This window comes from Thermobia domestica, chromosome 13, assembly GCF_964235325.1.
Source record: "Thermobia domestica chromosome 13, izTheDome1.hap1.1, whole genome shotgun sequence".
Lineage (NCBI taxonomy): Eukaryota > Metazoa > Arthropoda > Insecta > Zygentoma > Lepismatidae > Thermobia > Thermobia domestica.
Window position 1 is genome coordinate 60993603 of NC_137466.1, and position 27121 is coordinate 61020723.

Here is a 27121-nt window from a genome sequence, read left to right on the forward strand (position 1 = left end):
CAGCTTACTATTGCTAATAAAGTTAAAGCCATCAACACATTTGTAGCCCTCACTACATATTTATTTGGCTTAATTAAATGAACAGAGATTAATTTAATTAACTTAGCACTAATGATCTGGATTTTAATGACGGAATTCAGAATGAAACACCCAAAAGCTGGAATAGAAGAAGTAAGCATTAGTATCTTAGATATACCAAAACTCCGCCGAGAACAGATTGAAGACTTTCGCTAATATTTCACCAAAGAAAAGAAACCAACATCTACTTCATGTAATGTGCGATGCAGACATAAAAGCTATACTACTTCATTTAGCCATGAAAGAATTCAGTATAAACTATGAATCTGATGAACAAAAGCATAGCAAATGGAGAGCAAACAACTCTACGGAACATTTAAGAATCAGCTAGAATGCAGTAATACAAATAAGTGACAATCAAATATCCTGCTCAAGAAAACTGGAATTCTTTTCCTAAACAGTAGGATTTATGGTGGCCATCCAGGACAAAGTAATATCAATCCGAAACTACCGTAAATGTTATAGCAAGGAATATTGGATGAAAAATGCAGAAGATGCGGAAACAGATTAGAAACAATTGAACACATCGCAGATTTATGCTACATAATGACTCCCACACCGATACCAAGCCTGTAATATGGTCAGGAAGTTCTTTGGAGAAGAACTCTTTTAATAATCTACACTTGCCAGACACTGTCATCAGATTATTAACACCGGTTTAAAAGGAGATCCAGCAGTGATAATAATAATAATAATAATAATAATAATAATAATAATAATAATAATAATAATAATAATAATAATAATAATAATAATATGTAATTATTTAACACATCGTGTCTTTCCAGCACAAAAATTCCAGATTAGAGCTTTAAAATGGTATCTGAACCAGTACTCGAAACATTTTATTTTAACTTAGGTGTCAGTTCTTAAAACCAAGTGTCATAATAATAGTACAAATACAATTTGATACATAAGTCTGTATGTTTTGACTCGGGCGCCAAGCTCTTATTTCCAGATGCCATGGCGACCTGGTGCCTTGGATTTTCAAGACCTGATCTGAACCACTATTCATATTTTGATGTGAGATTTTATTTCATCACTTTTGGAGATCAGCTCGGGACGACATGGATGTAAAGCACGCCTATTAGCTACTTGGCCTCGAAGGTACACAAGGATAAAAATAAAGATAAGAAAAGAGAAATTATAAAAATGTGAGTAGACTATTTGAATTACTAAAAATAATTCTGAAATACTAAATATCCTTTCTTTTCCGCGAGTTTCAAAAGTGTGCTAAACATTTCAAAGAATTGGCTTAATCTTTGCTTTGCTATGGCCACCTATCCTTAAATTTAACACATCGTTAAGCATTATATAACGTTTAGTTTAGTTCATTTACTTAATCAAAGCTTGTTACTACTGATCATAATGTGCTTACTCATTTGGTTTGGGTCTCTAACTTTTTGAGAATTGTCAATGAGACGATAGCTAATGTTTAAGTTGCATTCGGGCAAAAGTATGATACGGCAGTAAAATGTGCTTGCTATCTTTGAAGAGCATGTTAGGAACACTAATTTCTATATTTCAAACACGAAAGAAAATAGTTTACTCCATACACATTACATTAATGACTCCACAAAGGGAAAGTCATTATAGTGGGCAGTAGAAATTGAGCTGAAGACATACAAAACTGTGTCACCTTAGTAGAAAGAAAAACACGTAAAAGAATCAAGTAAACAAATCACTGTAGTCGGAATAGTGAATGAAAACAACATTATAACCAATAGACTATTAATTGCTAACCAATAAATTTACAAAATATACCTATTCTCCAGAATGTAGACTGATTTTTGGAGAAAACAAAAGCATACTAACAGAAATTTGACCATAGTTTTAATATTGAAAGCTAACGTTTCAAAATTCATTGTAATTTCCATACGGTAAACGTTATCAATCAATAAACCTGTAATCAACCTAATGAAATAAACTTATTCTAATGTAAACAAAGCTATAATAATTTTTGCTAATTAAAAATACAAAGTCGCAAGTTTTTGCTTTGGTCATTTGATTCATTTTATTCGATTCAGTGATTTGGATCTTTTGGTTCTGGTTTTGAGAACATATCTGTTCTTCTAGATTCGTTACTGGTATTGAGTTACGTGATAACTTACTGTTGATGTTTAGGTTACGTTAGGTTAAGTTAGTTTAAGTGAGGAATTGGTTCCTAGTGATGTTTAATGAATTGTTCCGAGAAACTAGTTCCCTACGAATCGATTGATTGAGTGAGTTATTGAATGAAATGAGCAAAGTAAAAACTTGCGTACAAATTAAGAAGTATATCTTCACTAAAAATTCTAATTTACCATTCGTCTAACATACTTAATTGGGAAGCAACTTTAAGCTAACACATTTAGTTATGATTATTATTTCACATGTTGCCATGGGAAAACCAATAAAAATACTATTAAATATCACTACGATTTTGCAGCATTTATACAGATTAGAAGGAAACGAAGTGATTAACGAACTATAAAGGAACTTATAAAATAATTAGAACCGGAACTGTTTGAATAAATAAAGAACTATGAATAAACAGAACCGAACCGTGTGTTCCATAAGTTATAATAGACCCATTTTGCTTACCTACCCACTTTCGCATTGTAACCATAGAATCTATTTATGTTGCGAAAGTTTATGCAATTGTTACGGGTCTAGTTTGCTCTACCAGATTAATATAAAGTTACCAAATTCACAATTTATTCCGAATGGTGACATCTCAACAATCATAACGCAAAATGTGATTGGGTTTTTAGGGTGGAAGTTGAGAGAAAATTTGTTTAAGTGAATTATCTTAACGCTAAAAACTAAGTATGCAAAATAAAATGGTACCCAGTTTTATTTTCTTAGGAGGGGGAGGTGTTGGAAATCAGGACCATTGAGTAAGTTTAAACGCGGCTGATGCCGGTTTTAAGGGAGCATGTCAGGGAAACCGGTGCACTATAGTGCAGGGAAGATGGTACACCACTAAGGTCTGTACTGATTATAGCCTTATTTCTTATACGAGAGCATTTCGCTTCTGCTACATCAGTGTATAGAGTACAAAGCAGAGTATATTTTGAATAGTACGGATATCTTAAGAAATATGCTATGTTCGTAAGATCGTAATTTTAACTCAAGTAAAAATAGCGTACTTCTACATCCTCCACCTTTAAATTATTCAAGAAATGAAAAGCAGACGTGAACACTATACGTAGAGAGAGACAAAAATGTTTCATATTCTACCAATTCTCTGTACTCCATCTAACGGTGGTTCCACACTCTTAGAGAAGAGTAACGAAGGATCACGTGAGTCTGCAGCCATTCTAACACCTCCATAAGCGGAACATTTGAGATTAGCAACCGCGAAAACATGCCATTTATGCGACTTGTCTCGTTACTAGACTACTGTGTTAAACAGCAAAGACAGCTTGTTAGGTGATGGAAGCCACTGATATACAAGCTATAGACAAATCGAAAGAAGAGTGTTCTGATTTTACCCCATTACTCAGTTTCTGATGAAGATAAGCTCAATTGTTTCTCACGTGTGGATAGAATCCATTTGTATAAAAGTTACTCTGAAATGACTCGTGTAACTCGACTGTTATTGCGTAAACAAGAGGAAGGGTCTATTTTTATTAATTAAATAAATCTTTCCACTTATTAAATTTTCTCTTTAACTAAGTGAAGATATTTGACGATTTGGTATGAATACATTTGTAAGATCATTTTCCATTTACAATCCCAGTTTACATGTATTGTAATAATTTATGATAATTGACGGAAACGCTAGAATGCACGCGGTGACTTAGAATATTTATAAACTAATATCTAAAGCTCATTTATCTTGAGACTAACTATGGAACTCTTTCTTCCTTTTTACAAGTAAAATTGATTTACTGTTCACTAAAAGAGAATTACCTACTCTACAAGACAGTCTGTCTTGATTTTTAAAAGTATTATTGATTTTTGCTTGTTTTCAGAGCAATTAAATGAAATGCCAAGTGGGCAAAAACGAGCCTTTCCAACACCAGTCTGCTTCTTTACATTTAATCAAGATGTCAAGTCTACCAAAGCTGGTCGTAAGATTTGTGCTGAATATAGAGGAGTAATATCTCAAAGTACCGTCCACTGTTGAATTTTTGCGCTTCAAAAATTGTAACTTTGACTTCAAGGATGGATATCACACACCGGTCGACCAATTCAGTTTCATGAAGAGCGATTGAATCATTTTCTTTACGAAAATTCATTTCAAACAACCAAAGGGTTGGCAGAGCAAGGAATTATGATCAGACAACTGTGCTGAATCACCTTCACTTAATAGGTAAGGCTCAGAAACTCGGCATTTTGAGTAAATCACATGAGATTTGTGACGTAAGGAGCTACTAAGGGGAGCTACTAAGTTTTGGGAATTCAGCGTGGAAGGGGAAGATAGGGGTTTGCAAATATTATACGTAATACAGTAAGAAGTCCATATCTCGGAATTCGTTACGGTTAAAGACATGAAATTTAGTATTTATACTTTTGATTTAAAATAGTTAAAAATATGTTTCGGATTTTTTGATATCTGATCTAGAAGGGAAGAAAAATGATGAGGGTCTTTCACTAAGGTATCCATAAGAGATGTTCGAATTTCGTGCATTCAGACGAATTCTATATGAAAGACAGACAAGGGGGATCGCAAAATATTTTGCCCGCAGAAACGCGTGGAGGCATTTGCTACTCTTTTATATAAGAAAAGACTACAGGAAAATGGGTAACCGAAAAAACGTTTATCAGATTATTTCTGTAGTATAAATCAATTTGAAAGGAGAGAAAATTACTATTACTACTACTACTACTACCAAGTTTAGTAATATTTTTAATAAAAAATAATTTACTTATTTAACACACTTCCAGTCTGTAAAGCTAACTTACATACTAATATTAATTAATAGTAATTAAAGTAATCAACAACCATAACAATAATGAAGAGTGAAGCGGAATAAAGTTGGTAAGGGCCTATTTAAAGGCACCATCCCAATATTCGCCTGGTTGAACTCGAGAAAATTCCTTAACAATCTCAAGCAGGATGGGCGACGACCGTATTTGAAGCCGGAACTCACGATTGCAAAACAATAATAATAATAATAATAATAATAATAATAATAATAATAATAATAATAATAATAATAATAATAATAATAATAATAATAATAATAATATACTTTTTAGTTTTAATCTCGTAAATTTCCTTTAAAGAACCCAAGGTTTAGAAATAAACTATTGCTGATTTATGTAGTTTAAGGGTTATTCAATGTAAACTTTAACTTATTTTACTTTCTTCAGATTAGCTAGAGAGAATCAAAAGTAAAAAAAAAAAAAAAAAAAAAAAAATCATGTTGACGTATGACGTGCAAAGCACTGTGACATTAACAACAAAGAGGTTTTACTTAAAAAAAGTTTAGAGCTGAAAAGTACGCAATGTTATGTCAATGTTACTACGTATACTTGGTGTTATGATATAATTGGAGCATGGCGTTTTTTCAGTTGTAAATATTTTATTAAAAACATCTTTCCTTTTATTTCACAATACTTTCTCTAAGTTATACGACAACATTTATTTCTTTGTTTACGTTTAGCGCCCCAGCTTTCAGCATTGAAGCTCTATGAATCACGGAGCTACTGTTTAAGATTAAACACGGAACACCGTAATGCGTTCAAATTTTAATGCTGTACCATTGGAAATAGATCCCAGGGTCGCGTGGGGAAAGCCCTATACGACAATGTGTTGTACCTTTTCCCTCTAGTAATCCAGAATACATAACATAATATACTTCTGACCTTTAAATATCCATAAGTAACTCTATGGCTTATGGTAACCAAAGGTTCAATGCCACGTTTACAAAAGCTCTCCATTGACTTCTATCCTTAGCCAATTGGATTTAGTTTTTATACTTTATATTTCTGCGATATCCAGCTTAATATATCTTCCCATCTGCGACTAGGTCTTCCGAATGGTACACTGAGAAAAATCCGTTTTCCAGACAGCGGTATATTGTACAAATATACGGAAACCTTTTGCTTACTACAGAAATCAGTATGGAGCATACCTTATCCATATGCTACATACGCACTACCCTTAGATGTTACATCATGCCGTTGTAGGATGTCTGACACCTAACAGTTTTCCGTATATCATATGCATATATTTTTGTTACATTCCTCTCCTATATATTATAACGTCCATTTGTATGTGAGATCCTGACCGCCTATATTGTTTCATACGGAAAGTACGTATAGATAGAACACTTATACGGAAAGTATTATAAAACATATATTTTCAGTTATGTCTGCTGTACGTTAAGTCCAAAAACTACAGGAATTACGCATGTAATCTACCCTTTTAAGTACGCCACCTACATTTTTTCTCAGTGTAGTTTTCCGAGGGCCTCCTAACCTAACAATGTTTGATAAACGGTGTAAGTTATGTAGTTTCTCATTATGAAGTTTTCCTCATTCTCCATTCCTGTTCCTCTTGGATCCGAATATTCGTCTAAGGATTTTATTCTCAAATAGCCTACTTTCAGTCTGCGTTCTTCCCTCAGAGTAAGTAACCATGTTTCACAACTATACAGGATAACAAAATTATTATCGTTTTATATATATTTTAGGCTTCAAATTCCTCGACAGAATTCGTGACGACAAAATATTTTGAACTAAATAACATGAGTTCCCTAATCGATATTTAATTTCTTTAAATATCCATATCCATAGCACCTATTAATATAAAGATTGCCTTCTTTGAATTTTTCTTTTGTTTTGTCCTTCATTTCGTTTTCTCTGTAAAAGAAAAATCAATCCAAACGATAGTTGGTACTTGATCGATAACAATCATCCTATCTTTGACCAAACTTAATATAATGGTAGACAATGACGAGTTTAATAAAAATGAAATACTTTGTTATACAAACCTCTAATTCATGAAGCATAAGAAAGTAAATGGTGAGACGGTTTATTAGGTGAAGAACACGGTGGCTCAGTGATACAACTTTTACCTCTTGTGCGTGGGGTCTATGGTTCGATCCCGGTCAAGTAAGTTTGTGGTGGACAACATTGGTCCATAGGTTTTCTCAGGGCATCACCGTTTCCTTCCACCTTCTCATTCCACCAGTTCTTTCATCGTCATTTACTTGCCTTAATCATCGCCTTCTTTAGCCTAAAGGGTGTATAGGCGGGATGTTAAATTGAAATGTTTCATTTCATTTTTTAAGGTTTATTATCTATGTTGTAAATACAGTGTACAGGTGTATTTACAGTAAAAAATTGCTAATAAGACAAACGAAATATGATTTTTTTGTAAGACGGAAACTTATTCGTTACAAATTGTTTTTAAGAAGTGAAAAATGGCGCCAATTTCACTTTGTTAACAATAGTTCGTAGCAAAAGTAGTTGCGATGAATGATTTAGTTGGATAACTTTTGCCTTTCTTTTCTAATATGAAACGATTTTTATTCTGATAATTCAAGACACTTCCTGGTAAAGGAACAGCAGATAAATCTTACGCAAAACACTGTTTTATTTTTTTATGTTCCTGCATTGGTAATCGTAACGCTTTTATGATTCGTTAAAATTCTAAAAGTTCATTTTTGTGAATGAACGATATTTCCATATACGAAGGAAGTAGCAGTTTGCTATAGAAAGTAAAAGACATGCACCACCTCTGACTAAGAATAATTTACTTTTACTTCAGTGATTCAGTTTCAGTAAAGCATAAAAGAATCATACAATTTAAATGTTCATCATTCTGTTCTTAACAAGCTTTTGTCACATCTTATCACTATAATATTATTAGCGAACAACGAGAAAAATGTTCAAAGAAGTCACATACATGAATAGATAAATCTTATTAGGTTAAAGAAAATAATACGGAAGACCAAATCCTCATGCGTGGATTTCGAGAAAATTGCGAGAAATCGCCTTTTGTTTTGTAAAACTAAAAATTGAAACTGTATCGCGCCACCTATTATGATGAAACTAGCGCTATTCGTCAATTTTTTCATTGTGACTATAGCAAAACGACAGTACGGACCATAGTTAATGAGATAGAGCTCAAAATAAATTAGTTTTGTTTAAAATCAAATGAAATCTTTGAGTTTACCGTCCCACGGTTATGCCGACTTGGTTAAAGCAGACGGTGATGATGAAAAATGAATGAAATGATGGAATGAATAAAGTGGGAGGAAATGGAAAAATCCCGAGGAAACCCACGCCCACGGTGTTTGTCCACCACAAAGTTCACTTGGTGCGAGCTGCGATCGAACCAAGAACCCCATGCACCAGAGACGAACGCTGTACCTCTGAGCCACCGCGGCCCCAGTTTTGTTTGTTTTAAATTGTCCAGAGATAAGGTATATGTGATATTAATAGATAGATCACATCAAGGTGAAAAAATGACGTATTTGTGGATAATTCCTTATGTGCAGTTCTTGAGAAAATCAAGAAAAAACTTATTGTCATGGCGCTGAAATGTATGTTGTTCGAGGCTGATAATAACTAGTATCTCTTTTATTGTCCTTTGATAGGCTGCTTATTTACAAGTTGTCCGAAAAAATATTATACCCTTTTCGTTATTTTTTTCTAGGTGTCCAGTGAGTGTGGACAGAGGTGTCAGTGACAAGGATTGAAATACTCGCCATTCCCAAGATCACACTTTTTTTTTCAAGATGGCACCCACACAACAAAAGAAGGAATTTTGTACTGTGGAATACGCAAAGATAACATCCGTTATCACAGTTCAACGCAACTTTCGGCGACAGTTTGGAGTAGATCTACCTGACAAAAACTCCATTAAGCATTGGCATACACAACTAATGGAGACAGGTTGCCTATGCAAAGGCAAAAGCACCGGCCGTCCTTTGCATTCAGAGAAGACAGTGAATAGAGTTCGCGCAGCCTCACGAAGTCAGTTCGGAAATTGAGCCATAAATTAGCTTAACATTACGGGATGTTCCTCGCAAGCGTTTGAAGTTCAAGGCTTACAAGCTGTAACTTCTGCAGGCACTCACTGAAGATGACATAAAACTTTGCACTGTCTTCAGTGTAGACATTTGGGACAGTGATGATTTTAGGGAAAGGGCGATCTTCAGTGATGAGGCGACCTTCCATATTAAAGGCAAAGTCAACAGACTTAATGTTAGAATCTGAGGTTTAGAACACTCTCAGCGAATCATTGAGCATATCAGAAATTCTCCAAAGTTGCCTTCATGTGCAGAACGAAGCTTTATGAGCCATATTTCTTTGTAGAAAGAACTGTAACGAGACACTCGTATTTTATATGCTGCAGATATGGTTGATACCACAACTTGAAGAAACTCCCGAGATTTCATTTTTCCAACAGGATGGAGCTCCACCCCACTTCCATAATGACGTGAGAGGGTATCTGAATGACAGCGTTGGATAGATTGTACTGGTCCTGTTGATGAACCATTGTTGAGATGGCTCCCGAGCTCTCCAGACATGAGACTATACGACTTCTTTTTAATAAAAAGTTTTTATGGGACTTTGTCAAAGAACCCTTCTTTGTCCCACAATTGCCTCGAGATCTGACGGAGCTGAGAGAGCAGATCACAGAACCTTTTGCTGCCGTTAGAAGAGACATGTTCGTTCGAGTATAGGAGAAAATGGACTATCGACTAGATATCTGCCGTGTCACGAATGGCGCCCATACTGAATCTTTGTAAGGTGAGTAAAACAAAACAAAAAATGATATATTATCTTGTTTTGGTATATAAAGGATTCTAATATCACATTAGGGGCCCGAGAATATTTTTTGATAATGATAAATTATTTTTCGGACACCCTGTATATCTGTACCGTATACGTAAAAAATAAACTATTAAGTACCAGTTTGTGTCTATGCCTAATTGGTCGTATTAATGAGTCCCATACTACTTGTAACTTTAAAACACTATATTACTAGGGTTAGAATTTTTAGGGGCAGCTAGGGAAGTGGTATTTCCTCAATTATTTTTATCAACTTAGTTTAGAGATCAATGTCGTTATTTCCTACATTTAACGCTTTACTCTTTACCAAAGTTTTATGGATCTTAATTGAAGTACTTCCCCCGTTTCGCCCCTTTTCCTTGAACTGGAATCGAACACAGCATAACTTCCAACAAGAGAAACTCGTTATAATTTGTAGCTCGTCATGCACACGGAGGCATTCGGAAAGGAAAAAAAGGAAACAAAAGACTCAAGTTGGCTGGTTGATTTCGCTTAAAATCGTCTCCATTGAGCATTGAAGCTATAGGAGACAGAATCAACTGTTTAAAATAGAATCGAGATTACAATTTATGTTTTTATCCGAGGATTTATGCCTGAACCGGGTGTAGAACTTAGGACCACATGCACAGAAAGCAAATATGTCAGTCATCTCACTACAAAGGAGCATTGCTAATTCGAGTGTGACTATTATAATATAATATTATGAAAATACTGGAAATATTTGTGATTTCGATTCGAATTGATGAACTAAACAGTAAACACGCTTGCTATAATGATTTAGCGATCTCAGACATCCAGATTTTCGCGGGATGGAGGCACTTTTTCTTAGAATCTCGGTCCTGGCTTCGTTGTTTCTGGCACGATCAACAATTGTCTTAAACGCACTACATGGAAAATCAAAACCACTACAGTCAATTACACCCCTCATTTTGATCATTGAAGTAATTCTTGTTAAACATATAATTTCCTTTTAGGAATAGAGACAAATGCTTATACGTATTGGAATTTCATCCCAAATTATTAATTTCGTATTTCTGAGTTTCTTTTCTTTCACCTTTAAAGGATAAATTCTTGATTACTTCCATAAAATGGATCCACTGTATTCTGAATGTTTCATTATATTGTCAGGAACAGTACAAAAATAATTTTACATAACAGTAAGTTAATTACACTGTTGATTCGAAAACTTTACAACTGTTCCTCTTTTTGTTTAAGTAATCTGCCTATATTGTTCCAGGTTCTACTGTCGATGGGTATTTAGACTTTGGCATCTATATACGTACATGAGTCGAATAATAATAATAATAATAATAATAATAATAATAATAATAATAATAATAATAATAATAATAATAATAATAATAATAATAATAATAATAAAACGATCATAAGGACATACTTAATCTCTGGATGTGAAACTGCAAGAAAAACTAAATAAACCGAATAAAAAAATTACTGGTTACACATGCAACCCGTACATCCGCAATGTTTTGTGGGTTGTATAGCTATACTACGATGCGCAAAAACAAATTACATACTTGGCTTGCGCGAGAAACTGCTACGTATGACAAATCTAATTACTCGCATAGTATTTTAATTGTATTTTTACATGTTTTTCTTTGACTCATAATGGGTTCAACTGTATCTCTAATCTACCAACCTTAATTTAATCAACTTACAATGGTTCAACCATGTCCTCAAATCTTCCAACCTTAGTTCAATTAACTGACAATAGTTCAACCATGTCCTCAAACCTTAGTTTAATTAACTCACACTAGTTCAACTGTGTTGTCAAGTCTTCCAATCTTAATTTAATCAACTCAAAATGGTTCAACCGTGTCGTAAAATCTTCCAACCTTAATTTAATCAACTCACAATGGTTCAACCATGTCCTCAAATCTTCCAACCTTAATTTAATCAACTTATAATGCTTCAACCATGTCCTCAAATCTTTCAACCTTAGTTTAATTAACTCACAATAGTTCAGCTGTGTCGTCAAGTCTTCCAATCTTAATTTAATCAACTCAAAATAGTTCAACCGTGTTGTAAAATCTTCCAACCTTAATTTAATCAACTTACAATGGTTCAACCGTCGTCAAATCTTTCAATCTTGATTTATTTAACTCAAAACGGTTCAACCATTTCTTCAAATCTTCCAATCTTAATTTAACCTAATTTTCCGACGTCATAAAATGGAGAAATTTTGCACAGCTGACAATACAATATTCCATTGTTACTTTTATATATTTGTTAATATATATTTTAACCAAGAGTAAATTTTAGTTCGACCGTACGAAGACGGACAATACGGAGATTGATCATATGAAAATAGTATATAAATAATAAATGTATTAAATACAGTAAAATGTAATTAGAAAATATATTTAATTATGAATAAAAAGTAGAAAATAAGAGAAAATGATATATTTTTAAAATGATTTTTTAAAAATAAAATATATTAAAAAGTAAAAAATAAAAAAGTAGCATTAAAATTACAAAACAATTCTGTTTTCAAGAAAATTGATCTTCAGAAAAAAGTTTTTTTTTAAATTTAAGCATGACATGAAAAAAACACGTGGAACGCTTATATTTACAATCAATTTATAAAATATGAGAGCGCTCCCATGCTTTCCTTTTTAGTCATGCTTCAACACAATTAGTCTACTTTAAAGAGCAATTTTCTTGAAAAACAGAATTTTCGTACTTTTTAGTACGATTGATTTCATTTTTTACGGTTCAATACGATTTGTTTTATTTTTAAAGATAATGTGTTCTTTAAAAATATCATGTAGCATTAGTCTGAATTTTGTCCAGAAATTACAGAATGATATACTACATACTTTATGACCAATTTGCATTGAATGCTTGACTTTTTAATGAGATGATATAGCATCTTGAGGCCATTTTCGACAGCACTGAACTTCTTATTCACGTATAGTTGAGTATTGACTTTGTAAGTTAAAAAGTTTCGCAAACAGTATACAGACGTTTTTTTTTTTAAAATAATTTCTTTGATAATGATCTTCGTTTTGAATAAACGAATCATGCACCCATATTGATACATGTAATCATAAATTGATTTTTAAAAGTACTTTTTAAGATGTGATTTTTATTAAATGTGTGAATGTACCACGATTATACCCATTGGACCAGGGTTTCTCAACCTGAGAGTCGCGACCACTAGGGGGTCGCAAAGATAAGCGGAAGAGACAAATATAATTAGAATCTAATACCGGAAAATATTTTTAAATATTATTTTGAAGTTTGTTCTGATAGTTCTTTTTTATTTTTACATATACTGTCAAGAACAACAAAAATAGGTCTACTGAACATTTTCAACAGGTGTAGAGTTGTTTAAAAATCAATGAAAGAGATACAATATGAAAGTAATGAGAACTGTCTCTTGAAATACCAGAAAAATACGAATGCAACAAAACCTACATATTGAAATACAATTAAAATTGAAAGCTAATGAGATACATGAACATGGTGTTATTTCACTAGTGCGGCAATGTCTGGTTCAATCTTCGTGACGCACATTACCGAGTCATTTAAAATACTCAATAACTTTTTAAACAACTGTCCAAGGTTTTAAACCAAAATCAGAAATCACTTTGTTTTTCTTATATGACCCAAATTTAAGGGAGTTGTGAAGTTTTAAAATTTTCTGATGGCCTCCATTTTGAAACAGATGACGGATCGGATTCAATATTCGCAATATGAATGAACTGACTAAATTTGGTTTTAATCCATTCGCTTTAAAGGAAGTTACTGTATCCACTATATACAAGAAATTGATTCTACCATTATACAAATAGATGGATATCGTGAGATCTCCGCAATAGGTATATTAAAAGTCCTACATAAGCTTATTACAAACCAGAAATTATAAGGGGATCGCTGGCAAGAGGATGTGATAAAATAGGGGTCGTGATGGAAATTAGATTTGAGAATCACTGCATTAGACTAAGGGAGACAGGTGATTGTGATCGAATTGATGAAATGGAATTGTGGGAAGAAACGAGAGAACCTGGAGAAAACTTCCAGGCACGATATTGTCCACCGGAAATTCACATTATCTGGGATCGAACCAGGAAACCCTCGCACTAGAGGTGAGCCCTCTACCATTACCAGGAAACTCCCCAGGGTACCGGTATTTTCAGTACTACTTTCATCACCCAAGGAAAATCTGAAATCATCATTGCCTATATTTGTATGGAGTGAAGATACAAATAAAAGTTATTGAGAGAGATAATTAATTTATTGGTGACTAGGCTTAAAAGTTAGTGCTTACGGCTGTTAACGGCAGTAGTTTATTTGAATGAACTACATACATGTACGGAAGAGTAGAGAGTTTTTTGTTAAGGAATATATATCATAAACTCTACGATAACCTCCTTAACCTTTTTCTCTTTATGAATGAGCTTATCTACTTTAATACCGTTTTCAATTGTAGCGTTCTCCTCTGTCTCGAAAATAATATTGTAAGCAATTCCTTTTCCTCTTTATTAATTTCCCAAACTATTGTTCTTTTTTCCTTAGTATTTCTAGCACTTCCTCACGACACTTTCTAATTAGTTTTCTTTTCGACTTAGCTTATTTTCTCAATTCCTTTCCTCCTTACTCACATTTCGAACGTCTCTAGCCGTTTTTCGTAACTTTTTTTTTATGAACTCACGTTTCTGCTTCGTATAAATCTTACTCGTTACAAAGCATTTGACGATTTTTTTCGCAACTCTTTTATTTAGCAACCCACAAAATATGTTTTCCATCTTCCTGAAGACACTTCTTTCGTCATTTCTATCCTCTTTTTTATTTCTCGTTCACATGTCTTTTCTTCATTAATAATACTATCTAGATACCAAACACTATTAGTTACGTGTTCTAATAGCTTTCCCTTTCAACTTGTATACAGCAGCTACGTATTCTTTTGTTCCAATTACTATTGCTCTCTGTTCAGGGATGTAACTATGGGGGCAAACAGGGCTTGTGCCCGTGGCACCGGATTGGGAGGGCGCAAAATTGAGCAAATATTTGGGGGAGCGTTTTGGTTTGGCTAGTCAGGGGGCGCTAAGACGAGTTCTTGCTCCGGGCGAGAAATAGCGTATTTGCGTTGCTGTCTCTGTTTAGTATTTAACCTTCATCCCAGCATCTTCATAGTTTTCCCGCAAATTGTCCAACACTATATTAATTTTTGATATAGATTTTGCCATATCATAGGCCAGCAGAATGCACTTAACTCTTGAACCGAATTTAGTACGTGTAATTAAATCAATACGTCCTAAGTTGATGGGAGAGACATCGGCAGGATGGAAAATACACGCGGAAAGCATGTTAGGAAGCCTGCGGGGAAAGAATTCTGTGCAGGCCAAGAAAATGAGGATAATACAAACTTGGATTTCATTGAAATGAGTAATAATAATTTTCGTTGGATGTTTCACACAAAATACTATCCACTAGCGATGGTTTGGCTGTAAGGTCGTTGGTTGCAGTTTAACATCCCAGAAGCCAGGCTATATGAGTTGTGGGCCTATAGGCGAACGTGGGGGATAATGGGGAAGCTAATACATTTGCTTTAATAAATTGTTAAACAATAGCTTAATTATACTAATCTTTTTGCGGTAGACACGTTGAACATTTATTGTAACATTTCAAGCAGCAAATCCTTTCAAAAATATTGTTTTGGTCATTTTTACTTAGGTTATTACAAAAATGTCTCGCATATGGGGCATAATGGAACATCGGACTTCAGTCAACCCCACTATGCCCCTACCTCATACGGCCCCGCATTATTACATCTATAATACCCTGCTCTAATATAGACTTATCGTTATAAAACAACAATATATTATTACCATTATACAAAACAACTGGAATGTTATGAAATATTTCTTAGACTCAATAATCAAATGTAGCAAAAGATGACTACTCCTTATGTTTAAAATATGCTGACGATCACTTAAAAAAAGGCTACATTCTGAATTAGGCATTATTAAGAAAAAGAAAACATTTGTGACCATTGAGAATTGCACTGCAAGGTTTATTCAGATATACACTGAATTACTGTAGTTTAATTTTTAATATTTCCTTACATCAAATCAACTTTATTAGAGTTTGAAATTGAGCATGAAAAACTTAAACAAAACTGCGCATTCGAACCTTATCGCGCGCATTAGGAAATCAAACAGAATCAATTATTCAGTGCAACTATTAAGTCTGAAATAGATGTGAAGCAGGTCGGTAGCCAGCCCGAAAATGTATGGGGGGCGGGGGCGGTTGAAGTTTGGGAGGCCAACCCAACCACATTATAGTTCATTTGCAAGCCTACCGTGAAAATTTTAGGGGGCAGTAAAAATTATGGGGCGGGTGGTCCACCCTAGCGCTTCGTGGATACGGGCCTGATGTGAAGCATTGGTAGACTCATGCTTTTTCTAACGGAATTTACAATAGTATTCAATTTCGTCGTCGCATACAATGAAGTCGTGCTACTTCATCGTCTCCTTCGGCAGTCAAACCTGATGACTCTTCAACTAATTTCTTTTTTCAGCCATTCTTTAGTAGGCCTTTGTTTGAGGTAAGCTGCGCTATAATAAGTTTTCTTCTGCATACTTTTGACAGTTTGGAATTTGCTTGAACTAACTGAAGTTCTCTTTTGTACGGAGATGCAGTTCATATCGCTCTCCTACCCCTTTTACAGTTTGTACGTTTTGTCTCTTGCTCAATTTTTGGAATACGTATTATGGTTCGAGGCGAAGCAGACTGAAAACTTCATGATGATTGAGTTCGTTCTTTGCAAAATCATCCGGGAATTTTTGCTTCAATTGAAGATTCAGATGTATTCAACTGTACGCTTTGTGGATATGGATTGAAAAGAGATTTACTAGGCACAGTTGGTGTAGGGTTTTCATTTCCTACTAATTCAGTGACTTTTAGCCATCTACACGTAGAAAGTCTTCAACTGTGAACACGTTCATGTCCAAAGGCCAAATTCCATTTTTCTTGAAGGCGTTAATTGCGTTCAATATACATGCTGTTCGCAAAAATGCAGGATCAAAGAGGTGAGAGATGTCTTGGAGCGTAATGACTTTTGGATAATTGGTTCTAATCCATTTTCTAGCCTCATCTGCATAGAATTCACTGAGTGGCCTCATAAAGCCGATGTCAAGGGATTGAATTCGATGGGAGCAATGAGGAGGCAAACAAAGCAAAACTATTCCATTTTCCCTCGCTATGTCAATTAAGTCCCAGCATTAATAAGAAAGTTTTGAGCTGGATAATAAACTACACAATCAATACTTGTAAGGGGCATAATGAGGTAATGGGGCAAAATGGGGTGATTGCAATACTATTTTGCCCCAGATCCGTTGTACTTTTAAATCAACGAATATCTCTGTTAAAATTTACAATCCGTAAACCTCAACAGCACACAACGAACACACAAGAAATATTCTTTCAATATATCAATAGCTTAGATGTGTGCAATAAATGATTTGCCTTATCTCGACAAAAGAAAAATTCCAATGATTATATGCCACAACTACTAAACAAAGAACTGACACACAACACTGTTTCTTCTCAACTGATAAGGAGGCTGGTCAAGCACGATGTCCATTCATTCTTGAGAATATTGCGTAGGTACTTGTCGGTATGTTGCAGTACAATACAGCCCGAAAAATACCGATATCCCGTTATGCCCCCATAGCCCATTATGCCCCACGTTTCCCTAGTCTAAAGTGGAAGCCGAAGCACAGCAATACGATTTCAAGTCCGTCCCATCAGAAATCGAACCCGGGACTCTTAGCACCAAAGTCACGCGCGCTAGCCTCTAGACTAACAGAAACTTCTAGCAATGGTTTGTTTCTGCGACGATGAACCTACAGCTCCTTAAGCTACAGAACTATGAGTTTGTCACATGATGGCTACTGAAATGATTAAGAAACCTTCGAAGAAAGAAACCGCCAATGGAAATTCTCGTAAGGGTCTTACTTTCTCCAAGCTCTTAGAATAAGAAGTATGCAAAGTTTTTTTTATAATATTACTAAATAATAATATATGATATCCTAGTGTTAAAATCGTCGTCAACAATAAAACTTAAAAGCAATACTTTTTTAAAATAAATAAATAAATAAATGATAACATTTGTACTATTGATTTTAGTGTTTCACCGAATGAATTTTTTTGTAAAAAAATGAAACAAAGAGAAATAACAATATTAAAAGTTATAAAACTGCTCTAGAGTATTGGCTTATGTTGTTTCTTTGAAATTAACGGACTCTAGATTTAAATTTGGTGGTCGGCCAACCTGATTGAAGTTTTTGCTCAGTTTCACCCAGACAAATGCTGGGGTAGCCCCTTTAAATATAGGCCTTGATGGGCTTTCTCACTTCTTTTTCTAAGGGGGCGCGGTGGCTCAGTGGTAGATGGTTCACCTCTGGTGCTTGGGGTCCCGGGTTCGATCCCAGCCCCCGCCAAGTGAACTTTGTGGTAGACAAACACCGTGTTCGTGGGTTTTCTAGGGGTTCTCCCGTTTCCTCCCACTTTCTTCATTTCACTCATCTCTCATCATCACCGTCTCTTCTAGCCTAACCGGCATAACCGTGGGACGTAAAACTTAAAGATTTCATTTTCATTTTCACTTCTTTTTCTGTTTTGTAATTCAATGTATACAAGCTTAGTATATGGAAATGTGTTAAGTCTATAAATAAAACCAACACTTAATTTTAAACGACACTTGGTTATAGTCCTTCCGTTTAAAAAAATACAAATATGGAAGGTGAAGAGAGAATAGAATACATCAAGAAAGTCCATGAATACCTATGGGGTCACAGTAGTTCAGTGGTAAAGCGCTTACTTCTGGTGCGTGTGTTTCCTAGCTCAATCGCAGTTCCTGCTTAGTGTTCTTTGTTGTAGTCAAACACCGTGTGTATGGATTTTCACGGGATTTTGTCCATTCCTTCCACCATCTTCATTCTACCATTATGCCTTATCATAATTATCGTCTCCTTCAGCCACCGTATACAAAATCAAGGGACGCTAAACAGAAAAGAAAATACATATAGTATTTTCAACTCTACATTTTACGGTACTATGCGCCAGGTAAGAATCCAAGAAAAAGTGATGGCGTATTATACGAAAATAGAACTAGAACCCATATGAGAGAAATTTGAAATGCAATTTGATTCAGTGTAAAATTCAACATTTCGAAAAGGTTTTGGCTCTACTGACTAGCTATTAACATCCATAAATAATTTATCACTACACAAATGAAATATAGCTAACGTTGTAAAATAATTATTATTTTGCACTGTTTTAAATTTTGTGCTAAAGATAAGAAAAAAAGGCTCGTTTATGGATGGCATTGAAACCAGTAACTCGTACGTAAAGAGTAAAAGGTTAGCTGAAAACCGTATTACATGAATACTTCTCCACTTGCAACTAGTGATATATCATTAATGAAATAATAATAACCTTCAGGGATCCCAACTGCACAAATACTTGAAAAAAAGTAAACAATAAATAGAAAAGAGATAGTCAAGAGTATTTTTCAGTTGCTAGTAGAGATTACACTACTGTTCAAAGAATAATATGCCAAAAATGTAACGTCCTTTTAATCTATATTTTTTCACGAACGTTATAACAACATTGTTTTTAAAGAAAATATATTTCGGAATTATATATTTGTTGAATTTCTTCAGGCTATGGCCCTTGAAGGCCTATGTCGGGTCAGATGACACATTCAACTGATTATGTGTTATCAAATTAGTTCCCCATGTTGTTATTGCTAAGTTTTCCAGCTTAGATTTCGCTACCTGTTATTTCATGTAGTTCTAGAATTGTCTCAGGATGCTGGATTCGCATTGAAAATTCTGTATTCTCGATCATGTGCCGAACACAAGATCATGCAACTACTTGGCCACACGAGGGCTACACAATTATCATAAATATTCTCATCTTCGATGAGCAATGCTACGACTTCATTTTCAGGTCAACTGGGTTTGAACTTTAGGGTGAACATATTCTGCGGGTATGAGTTCTTTTAGGGTAGTTCCATTTACTCCTATTTTGTCTAGTGGGCTTATTAGGATTATTTTATCTAGTAATTATCTAATGTTTATATTCTTTCTAGTAACTGGGATACGTTTATTCATCATTTAAAATTTTCATTGCATTGTTCTTTAGCCTATACTTCATAATAACGGATGTGATATTTGAGAATACCCCAACTGTGAATCGAATAAAACAATTGTAAAAAATAGTAGCCCTAATAATAATTACTTGTGTCCTCTTAGCCATTGTGACAGTACTCGTAAAATTTGGGCTGGGGAAGTTCTGACATTGATATCCAAAAACTATGTCTGTCAGAAATACGAGTGTAACGTCAAATAATACGGTTCTTTAAAATTTAAAACATAATATATACATTGTTAACATAGCATAACATAATATAAAATTCCCCTTAAGTACGCAATCTGGTTTCTTTGTAGTGTACTTCCACTTACTACAATCAATTAAGTAGTAAGGTAACCCTTACCGAATGATTCTCGGTTGAAGTATCCGACTTAGATCAAGATTAATTATTCACTTATATAAAATAGATGTAGCTATATTGTCTCGAACAAAGAATGTAATCAATTCTAATTTTGTATATGAAGAAACTTTAAAGCGTATATTTAACACGTTTGAAACAGTTTAATATTCAAATGCCGGCAAAAGATAGGAAAAAAATATGCTGGCGAAGAGGGCATAAAATCATAATATGTAACAACACTCATTTCTTGTAGATAATTACAACCTCACATATTTATCAATTTAACCAACAAATAAAGTGATTGGAAACATCGATGTAAAAAGAGCTCAAGTGAAATCTAAAGTAATAGGTATCAGATCTGCCAGTTTTTTTATTTGGCTTATGAGTATTTTTGATCACAAACTGATTTTCACACTATTTTCTGACATTTTAGACTGAGACTTTATTCCGATACTGGTGCAACAGTAAAAATGTGTGACATCGCCAGAATTCATGTCCTAGATGATCTAGCACACCAATCTCAAGCTTAGTAATATTTTGATTGATTAATTGATTTAGATTTTATTGTACCGTTCAACAATGAGGCTATATGAGATGTGAACCCTCAGCTTAACGTGGGATCCGAACTATATGAGCTCTCACCGGGAATCGAACCCGGGTCTCCCACTCCAAAGGTGCGTGCTCTAACTATATAGCCACGAGGGAGCTTGCAAGTTCGCTAATAATTGATCATAGTAAGTGCTAATATTTAGCTTACTTTTAATAATTACATTTATTTACTTCATGTTTCACTTATTCTTCTACTTTAATAGCATTTTTATTTTCAGTTATGTGTTCAACAAAAGCAGTAATACCTTGGATCATATAAAACATTTCCTGTAACTATTTGTTACTGTATTATTTTTTTAATTTTTTTGGGGGGAAGGTGTAGTGTAATTTTTCTTTTCAGTATCGAATCTACATGAAACGTATAATATCAACATGAAATACGCACATTATACGGTATCACCAGGAATGAACCCCGGTTTCCCACACCAAACGCAAGCTCCAATTTTTGACTGTTAATATCAGAGAGAACAAAATCATTTGGTGAAGAGTTCGGTAGAATAATTGAATTTCAGGTTATTCTTGTAGTTGATGAAATTACTATGTATTAAGCCCCACAAAGACATATGGCTTTTGTGAAGAAATCCTAGTACTGCACTTTTATGACTTGCAGTAGAAACAGAATGAAGACACAATTATCGTATTTTAGTGCAAATTTGAGGAAATTTAAAACAATAAGGTTCAAATATTAAAATGATTTGGAAGTATTTAAATAATAAACAAATTTAAGAAAAATGAAAATCTTTGCAAAATTAATTTTTATAACAAACAATGAGAATCGCTTTCCTATACATTTACTAGGAAATCTTGTGACTTCCTAAGGAGAAATTAAAAAGTTGTTTTATTTTATTATTAAAGATTATGTTAAACTGATTAAAAGAGAACATATATTAAGATATTAATACACATTTGTCTGGTAAGTGATAAGGATGCTATTTTGACAATTTATTTTCTTATTCAGCATGTAATTAATCAGAACTTTTACATTTCTTAAGTGTTAATGAACACTTCCAATCAAGTCTTATAGTAAACTCATTTCTTAGAAAACTGTTCAAGAAAATAAGTTTTATACAAGGGCGCCCATCAGGGGGGCAAGGTGGGTCGCTTGCCCCCCAAGAGGAAATTGTACTTGGGAATATCGAAAACCCAATAGAATTTTTACATTAGTTACAGCAAAATTTGAAACTATATTTGAAACGTCGCTTATACTTGCCCCCCTGGAAACCACAACATGGGCGCCCTTGGTTTTATATTATATTTATGTTTAGTAGATTAAATGAAAATTAAATAAATTTTTTCAGTTTGACGTCCCACGTTTATGCCCTTTAGGCTAAAGGAGACGACTAAAGCAAGTCAATGATGATAGAAGAATTGATGGAATGAGAAACTGGAAGGAAACGGGAGTACCTCGAGAAAACCCACAGACACGATGTTGTCCACCATAAAGTTACTCGGTGCCGGGATCGAACCAGGATCCCACGCACCAGAGGTAAGCACTCTACCACTGAGCCACCGCGCGCCCCGTTCAGTAGATTAGTAAATCACTGTATGTGATTAACGTATTGTATTGATTGACAAAGTATACCTCATGTGTATAATACGTATTTTTCCGGAGTATTTCATCCGAAATGCACTTAAAGTTGAGTTGAGTTGATTTTTTATTGATTTGAGTTGAGTTTAGCGTCCCTTTCAGCAACGAGGCTATATGAGACCTTGACCTACTGATTAACGTGGAATCCGAACCACATGAGCTCCCGCCGGGAATCGAACCCGGGTCTCCCACGTTAAAGGCGCGTATGCTAACCGCTTAGCCACGAGGGAGCTCGAAATGTACTTAAAGTATATCGAATATCGTAACCTTTGTTTGTATGTTAGTCGATTAACCATGGGCGTCTTTACAAAATATGAAACAAACATAATGAAGTTAACCGATTAAAGAGATTAACAGAAATGTAATAGTTTTATTTTATTTAGTTTTTGAGTTTAACGTTCCACAATTATGCACCGAATTTAAGGGAGATGGTGATAATAGTGGAATGAAATTAACGGGAAAACCCCAGAAAACTCACGCACTATGTTCAAATATGTCCATCATAAAAGTCCTTTACGCGAGCTGGGATCGAACCAGGGACCTCACACACCGAAGATGAGTACTACCATGAGCCACCACAGCCTCAAAATAGTTCTAAATGGATTATAATTTAATGATCGTTTAATGACGGTTTAGCGAGGACATCAGCACCAAGATAATGGATTAAGAGAATTATGTATTGTGTATTTTTCTATCATTGATTGGATGAAAATCAATCAAATGTATAGTTCAAGATCAGTTTCGTAAACATAATATTTGTCCATGTCATTTTATCATATATTTATTAATAGATAAATTTCTTGCATCTTACCTCATTTTGTATTATGACACTTTAAACTACGTTGAAGTTCTTTATTTTAAAAAAATAATTGCGGCGTGGACTTATTAAAAAAAACAGACACACAGTTTGTGTCCAGCCGCCGAAACGAGTTGCGTTTTGCAGCACTTAACGGAATGTTTCTTTTACACTAACTGTTTAAGTTTGAAAATACAGTATGTCTCTTTCCACAGAATATACACCACAAAAACAATCCCGTCTACAACACGCTCTTTTGCACATCGGTGGATAAACAAAACACAGTCACATAAGCGCACTACGCGCCGTGTACAACTCGAACGATCCTCCCTCTAGACACGATGTATACCAACTACTCTGACAGTCTTTTGCCGCAACATGTTTTACCGACGTCGCGAAGATACTGTAGTAGCTGAACCAATCGCAGTGCAAGGATGCGACGCACTGCCAGCCAATGGAAAAGGTTGCATTTACACTTCTTATTTTCTTTTGGTAAGAATGAATACTCTGAGATAGAAAAAAAATACCAATACTTCTGTTGATGGAGTCGGTGTCAAAGGACTACTTATAAGAATATAAATGTTCAGTAAAAGAGTAAAAGATTTTTTTTTTTTTTTTGTTTCTTGCAAAGTCAAGTAAGAACAAGAATTTCCGTAAAAGAAATGACTTTTCTACATTCCAAAGGGTGCAAGACGTTGACATTAGAAGTAAAGTACTTTCTCTGCATTATCAGATTTATTTTATATAGAATTACAACTAATTACTGGCAAATATACTGTATCACGTCCTTGTTAAATTACAATCCCACGTGACACGAAAATTATGGGTAATATGAAAATCGCGATTAATCGTAATTTATTTTAATGTCAAACACATTTCATCTCTTACAGGTGATTGTAATTTAACCAACACATCTTGATAGCTTATTTCACGGCGACTTAACTGTATATTCTTAAGCTTAAGTGCAGGAAAAATGAATTTCACCCTGCTTCTGTTTTGCGGAATATATCAACTGAAGTCTTCTAAACTAAGTAAATTCTCTCGCATTACGCATCTCACGTAGAGTTAAGTTCCTTCAACTGAAAGATGTGTGAGCGGTCTTTCAGCACCATATTGCAGGCGTTGTAGATTGGAGTCTGCCATTTCTTAGTTCGGGTAGCTTCCTGATTGTCTCACGATTCGGACTCAAAACCGAAAATTATGTACCCTCATCGGTAAACTAACAATGAACCATGCGCATCGCGGAACTACATGGAATATACCAATTGCAGACTTCACATACAATTTCTTGAATTTCCTTCAAAGAAAATAAAGCGTTTGGCAGTTGTGAAGTCAGCAAGTTGTTCTAAAAGGAGACATGACTTTTTCAGGGGACTGGGATGTTTATATACTAAAAGCAAACCAAAAATCTTCTTTCAGAATATAAAAGCATAAAAGCATTATGACATCCGTACATGCATATACACATGTTATTATTATTATTATTATTATTATTATTATTATTATTATTATTATTATTATTATTATTATTATTATTATTATTATTATTATTATTATTATTATTTTATTAGGCGTATATTTTTAGCATGAAACTTTATAGAAGCATTAGTCTTTGCAGTATAATTAGAGAATCACAGATTGAAGAAATCGAACTCGTACCGACAAACTATTGATAAGGAAATCAATTTGTTGAATTTTGTGTTTTATGTGGATGTAAATGGTTTAAAGAAAAACACTAGAAGAAAAATTATGTTAAGCTCAGATCCTGTTACGCAGTCGTATAGTAATAAATTCACACCTTTGTACATCCAGTTAGACAAATGAGATTTACAAAGTGAATGGTTAATTTCAGTTGATTTAATTATTTTGAAATGTTGACTTGTTCAATACTTATAGCAAATGACGAATATTTATAACGAAACTAATAAAAAAATATTAAACCAAATTTAGCAAACACAGAACAGAAGAACCCGATTTAGGAGGCAGGGATTTGCCCGCTATGGCTGAATCCCCGGTGTTTGATAATTTTAAAGATTGTTTCTATATTTTGTATGACATTAATATATTAGCTACAACAAGGAAAAACAAAACATATAGCGATTATGATCATTTTATATTGTAATTTTAACGTCAAGTTTCACGTCATGTGTTTACGATGCTTATTACTACGTTTGAAGCTATATTTAAAAGATTGGTTTGTATTAAATGTGTCACGTTGCTATAAAGTTCATACAAGTATTCCTAAGTGAAAATACGAGTAGAATACAATATTTATTTGAATTCACACTTTTGTGCCGTGGTGTATAAAGACACAGCCGATCGTTCCGTTCAGGATGGATATAAACACAACATCTAGAAGTAGACAACAAGTGCGGTTTATAAGCTTATTTCCATTTAATTTGTTAAATAAATTCCAATATCCAATTATGGGCCAGTGTGGCTTTCACTGCGTCTATTTTCTGCATCTGAACTCGTAATTGCCGCCTTGAAATCATTGAAACAGATGGGTGATAAATATACTTCAGTCCCGCTTAACAGAATCCAGATTAACCGAAATTCCTAGTTAACCGAATTCCTTAAAAAATCCTTTACTAAAACTAGCTCAAACCCAATATAATTTATTTTTTACAAACTGAATTAAACTCCGTTCTTTTAGTTGTACGTCTTTAGCTTAGAAACCCTCTGTTCTAATGTTAAGATTTGAAGGCATCATATGTTGCCGAAAATGTCTTTTTATACTAAAAATATATCAAAATATATTCAATATACAGTACTGTGTATCAGAAAAGGTTTTTCCAGTTTAACTGAATTTTCGTTCAATCGAAACACTATCAGTCCCATCAAATTCGGTTAAACGGGACTCTAGTATATGAGTAAATAATTTATAAAAGAATCGTGAAGCAAAACCAGAGGAAGTAGATGAAAGGTCCTACAATAATATAACGTCTGTCTTAAGCTCATTGTAGCCTGTAATTGGACCACAGACCCCTTCCATCTGAGGTGAAACCTTAGTGAAAAAACTTATTTTTAAAAGTGTTTCTCCCAACTACACCTTTGCGTTAATTTAGGAAAATCAGGTAACTTTTATTTCTGGCACTGGGGCACACAAAGAACTCGGGTAGGTGACATTTGATCAGCTTATCGAGTTCTATCTGTTTTGTTACTACTTTTCTATAATGATATTCGTTATTTCTTAACTGAATTAGCTTTAACGTGTTGATATGATAATATACTTACGGCGGGCTAGCGAGAAAGCTTATATGAACCTACACTGTCCTTAAAGAAAAAAGAGAACGATTGGAGACAATTTTATTAGACTCTGTATTAATGACGTAGCTATGGGGCTGACCCGCTCAAGCCCCCCTTCCTCCTTAATGCAGTGATATTGAAAATAGATTCTGCTTAGATGCAAAATGTTCGATTTGTGATTTCGATATTACGACGTTATTTTTCATAATTTGTCACAAGAAAGAAGTATTGTAGAATCATGTTTAAAAATTTATATTTTATCCTTCTTAAGACGTCTGCAAACAAGTTATATGCTGCAGCTCTTTCTCCGCAACATATGCGTCGAAATTTACTATCTGTGAGTGCGAATAGAAAGCTTAATAAATAAATAATAATAAAAAAAGAATAATCAAAATCGATGCACCTATGCCGAAGTTATGTGTGAACATGTTCCACCAGAATAATGGAATTCTGGTACTCCATATATACACAATGGCAGTCTTTACATAGGGCCGACCGCCAACCTCCCGGGGCCTCACTCTTCAGAGTATTA

General features: G+C 34.2%; 1 protein-coding gene across 1 annotated transcript in view; it reads right to left on the reverse strand.

Annotated features, from left to right (window-relative positions):
• LOC145668168 (cuticlin-5) overlaps window positions 1-23697 on the reverse strand; it is a 255412-nt gene extending 231715 nt beyond the window's left edge. The window contains exon 1 of the mRNA XM_081735789.1: window positions 23356-23697. Within this exon, the coding sequence (XP_081591915.1) occupies window positions 23356-23360 (5 nt within the window). The 5' untranslated portion in view covers window positions 23361-23697. The remainder of the gene's footprint in view (window positions 1-23355) is intronic.
• Window positions 23698-27121: the final 3424 nt, after the last annotated feature.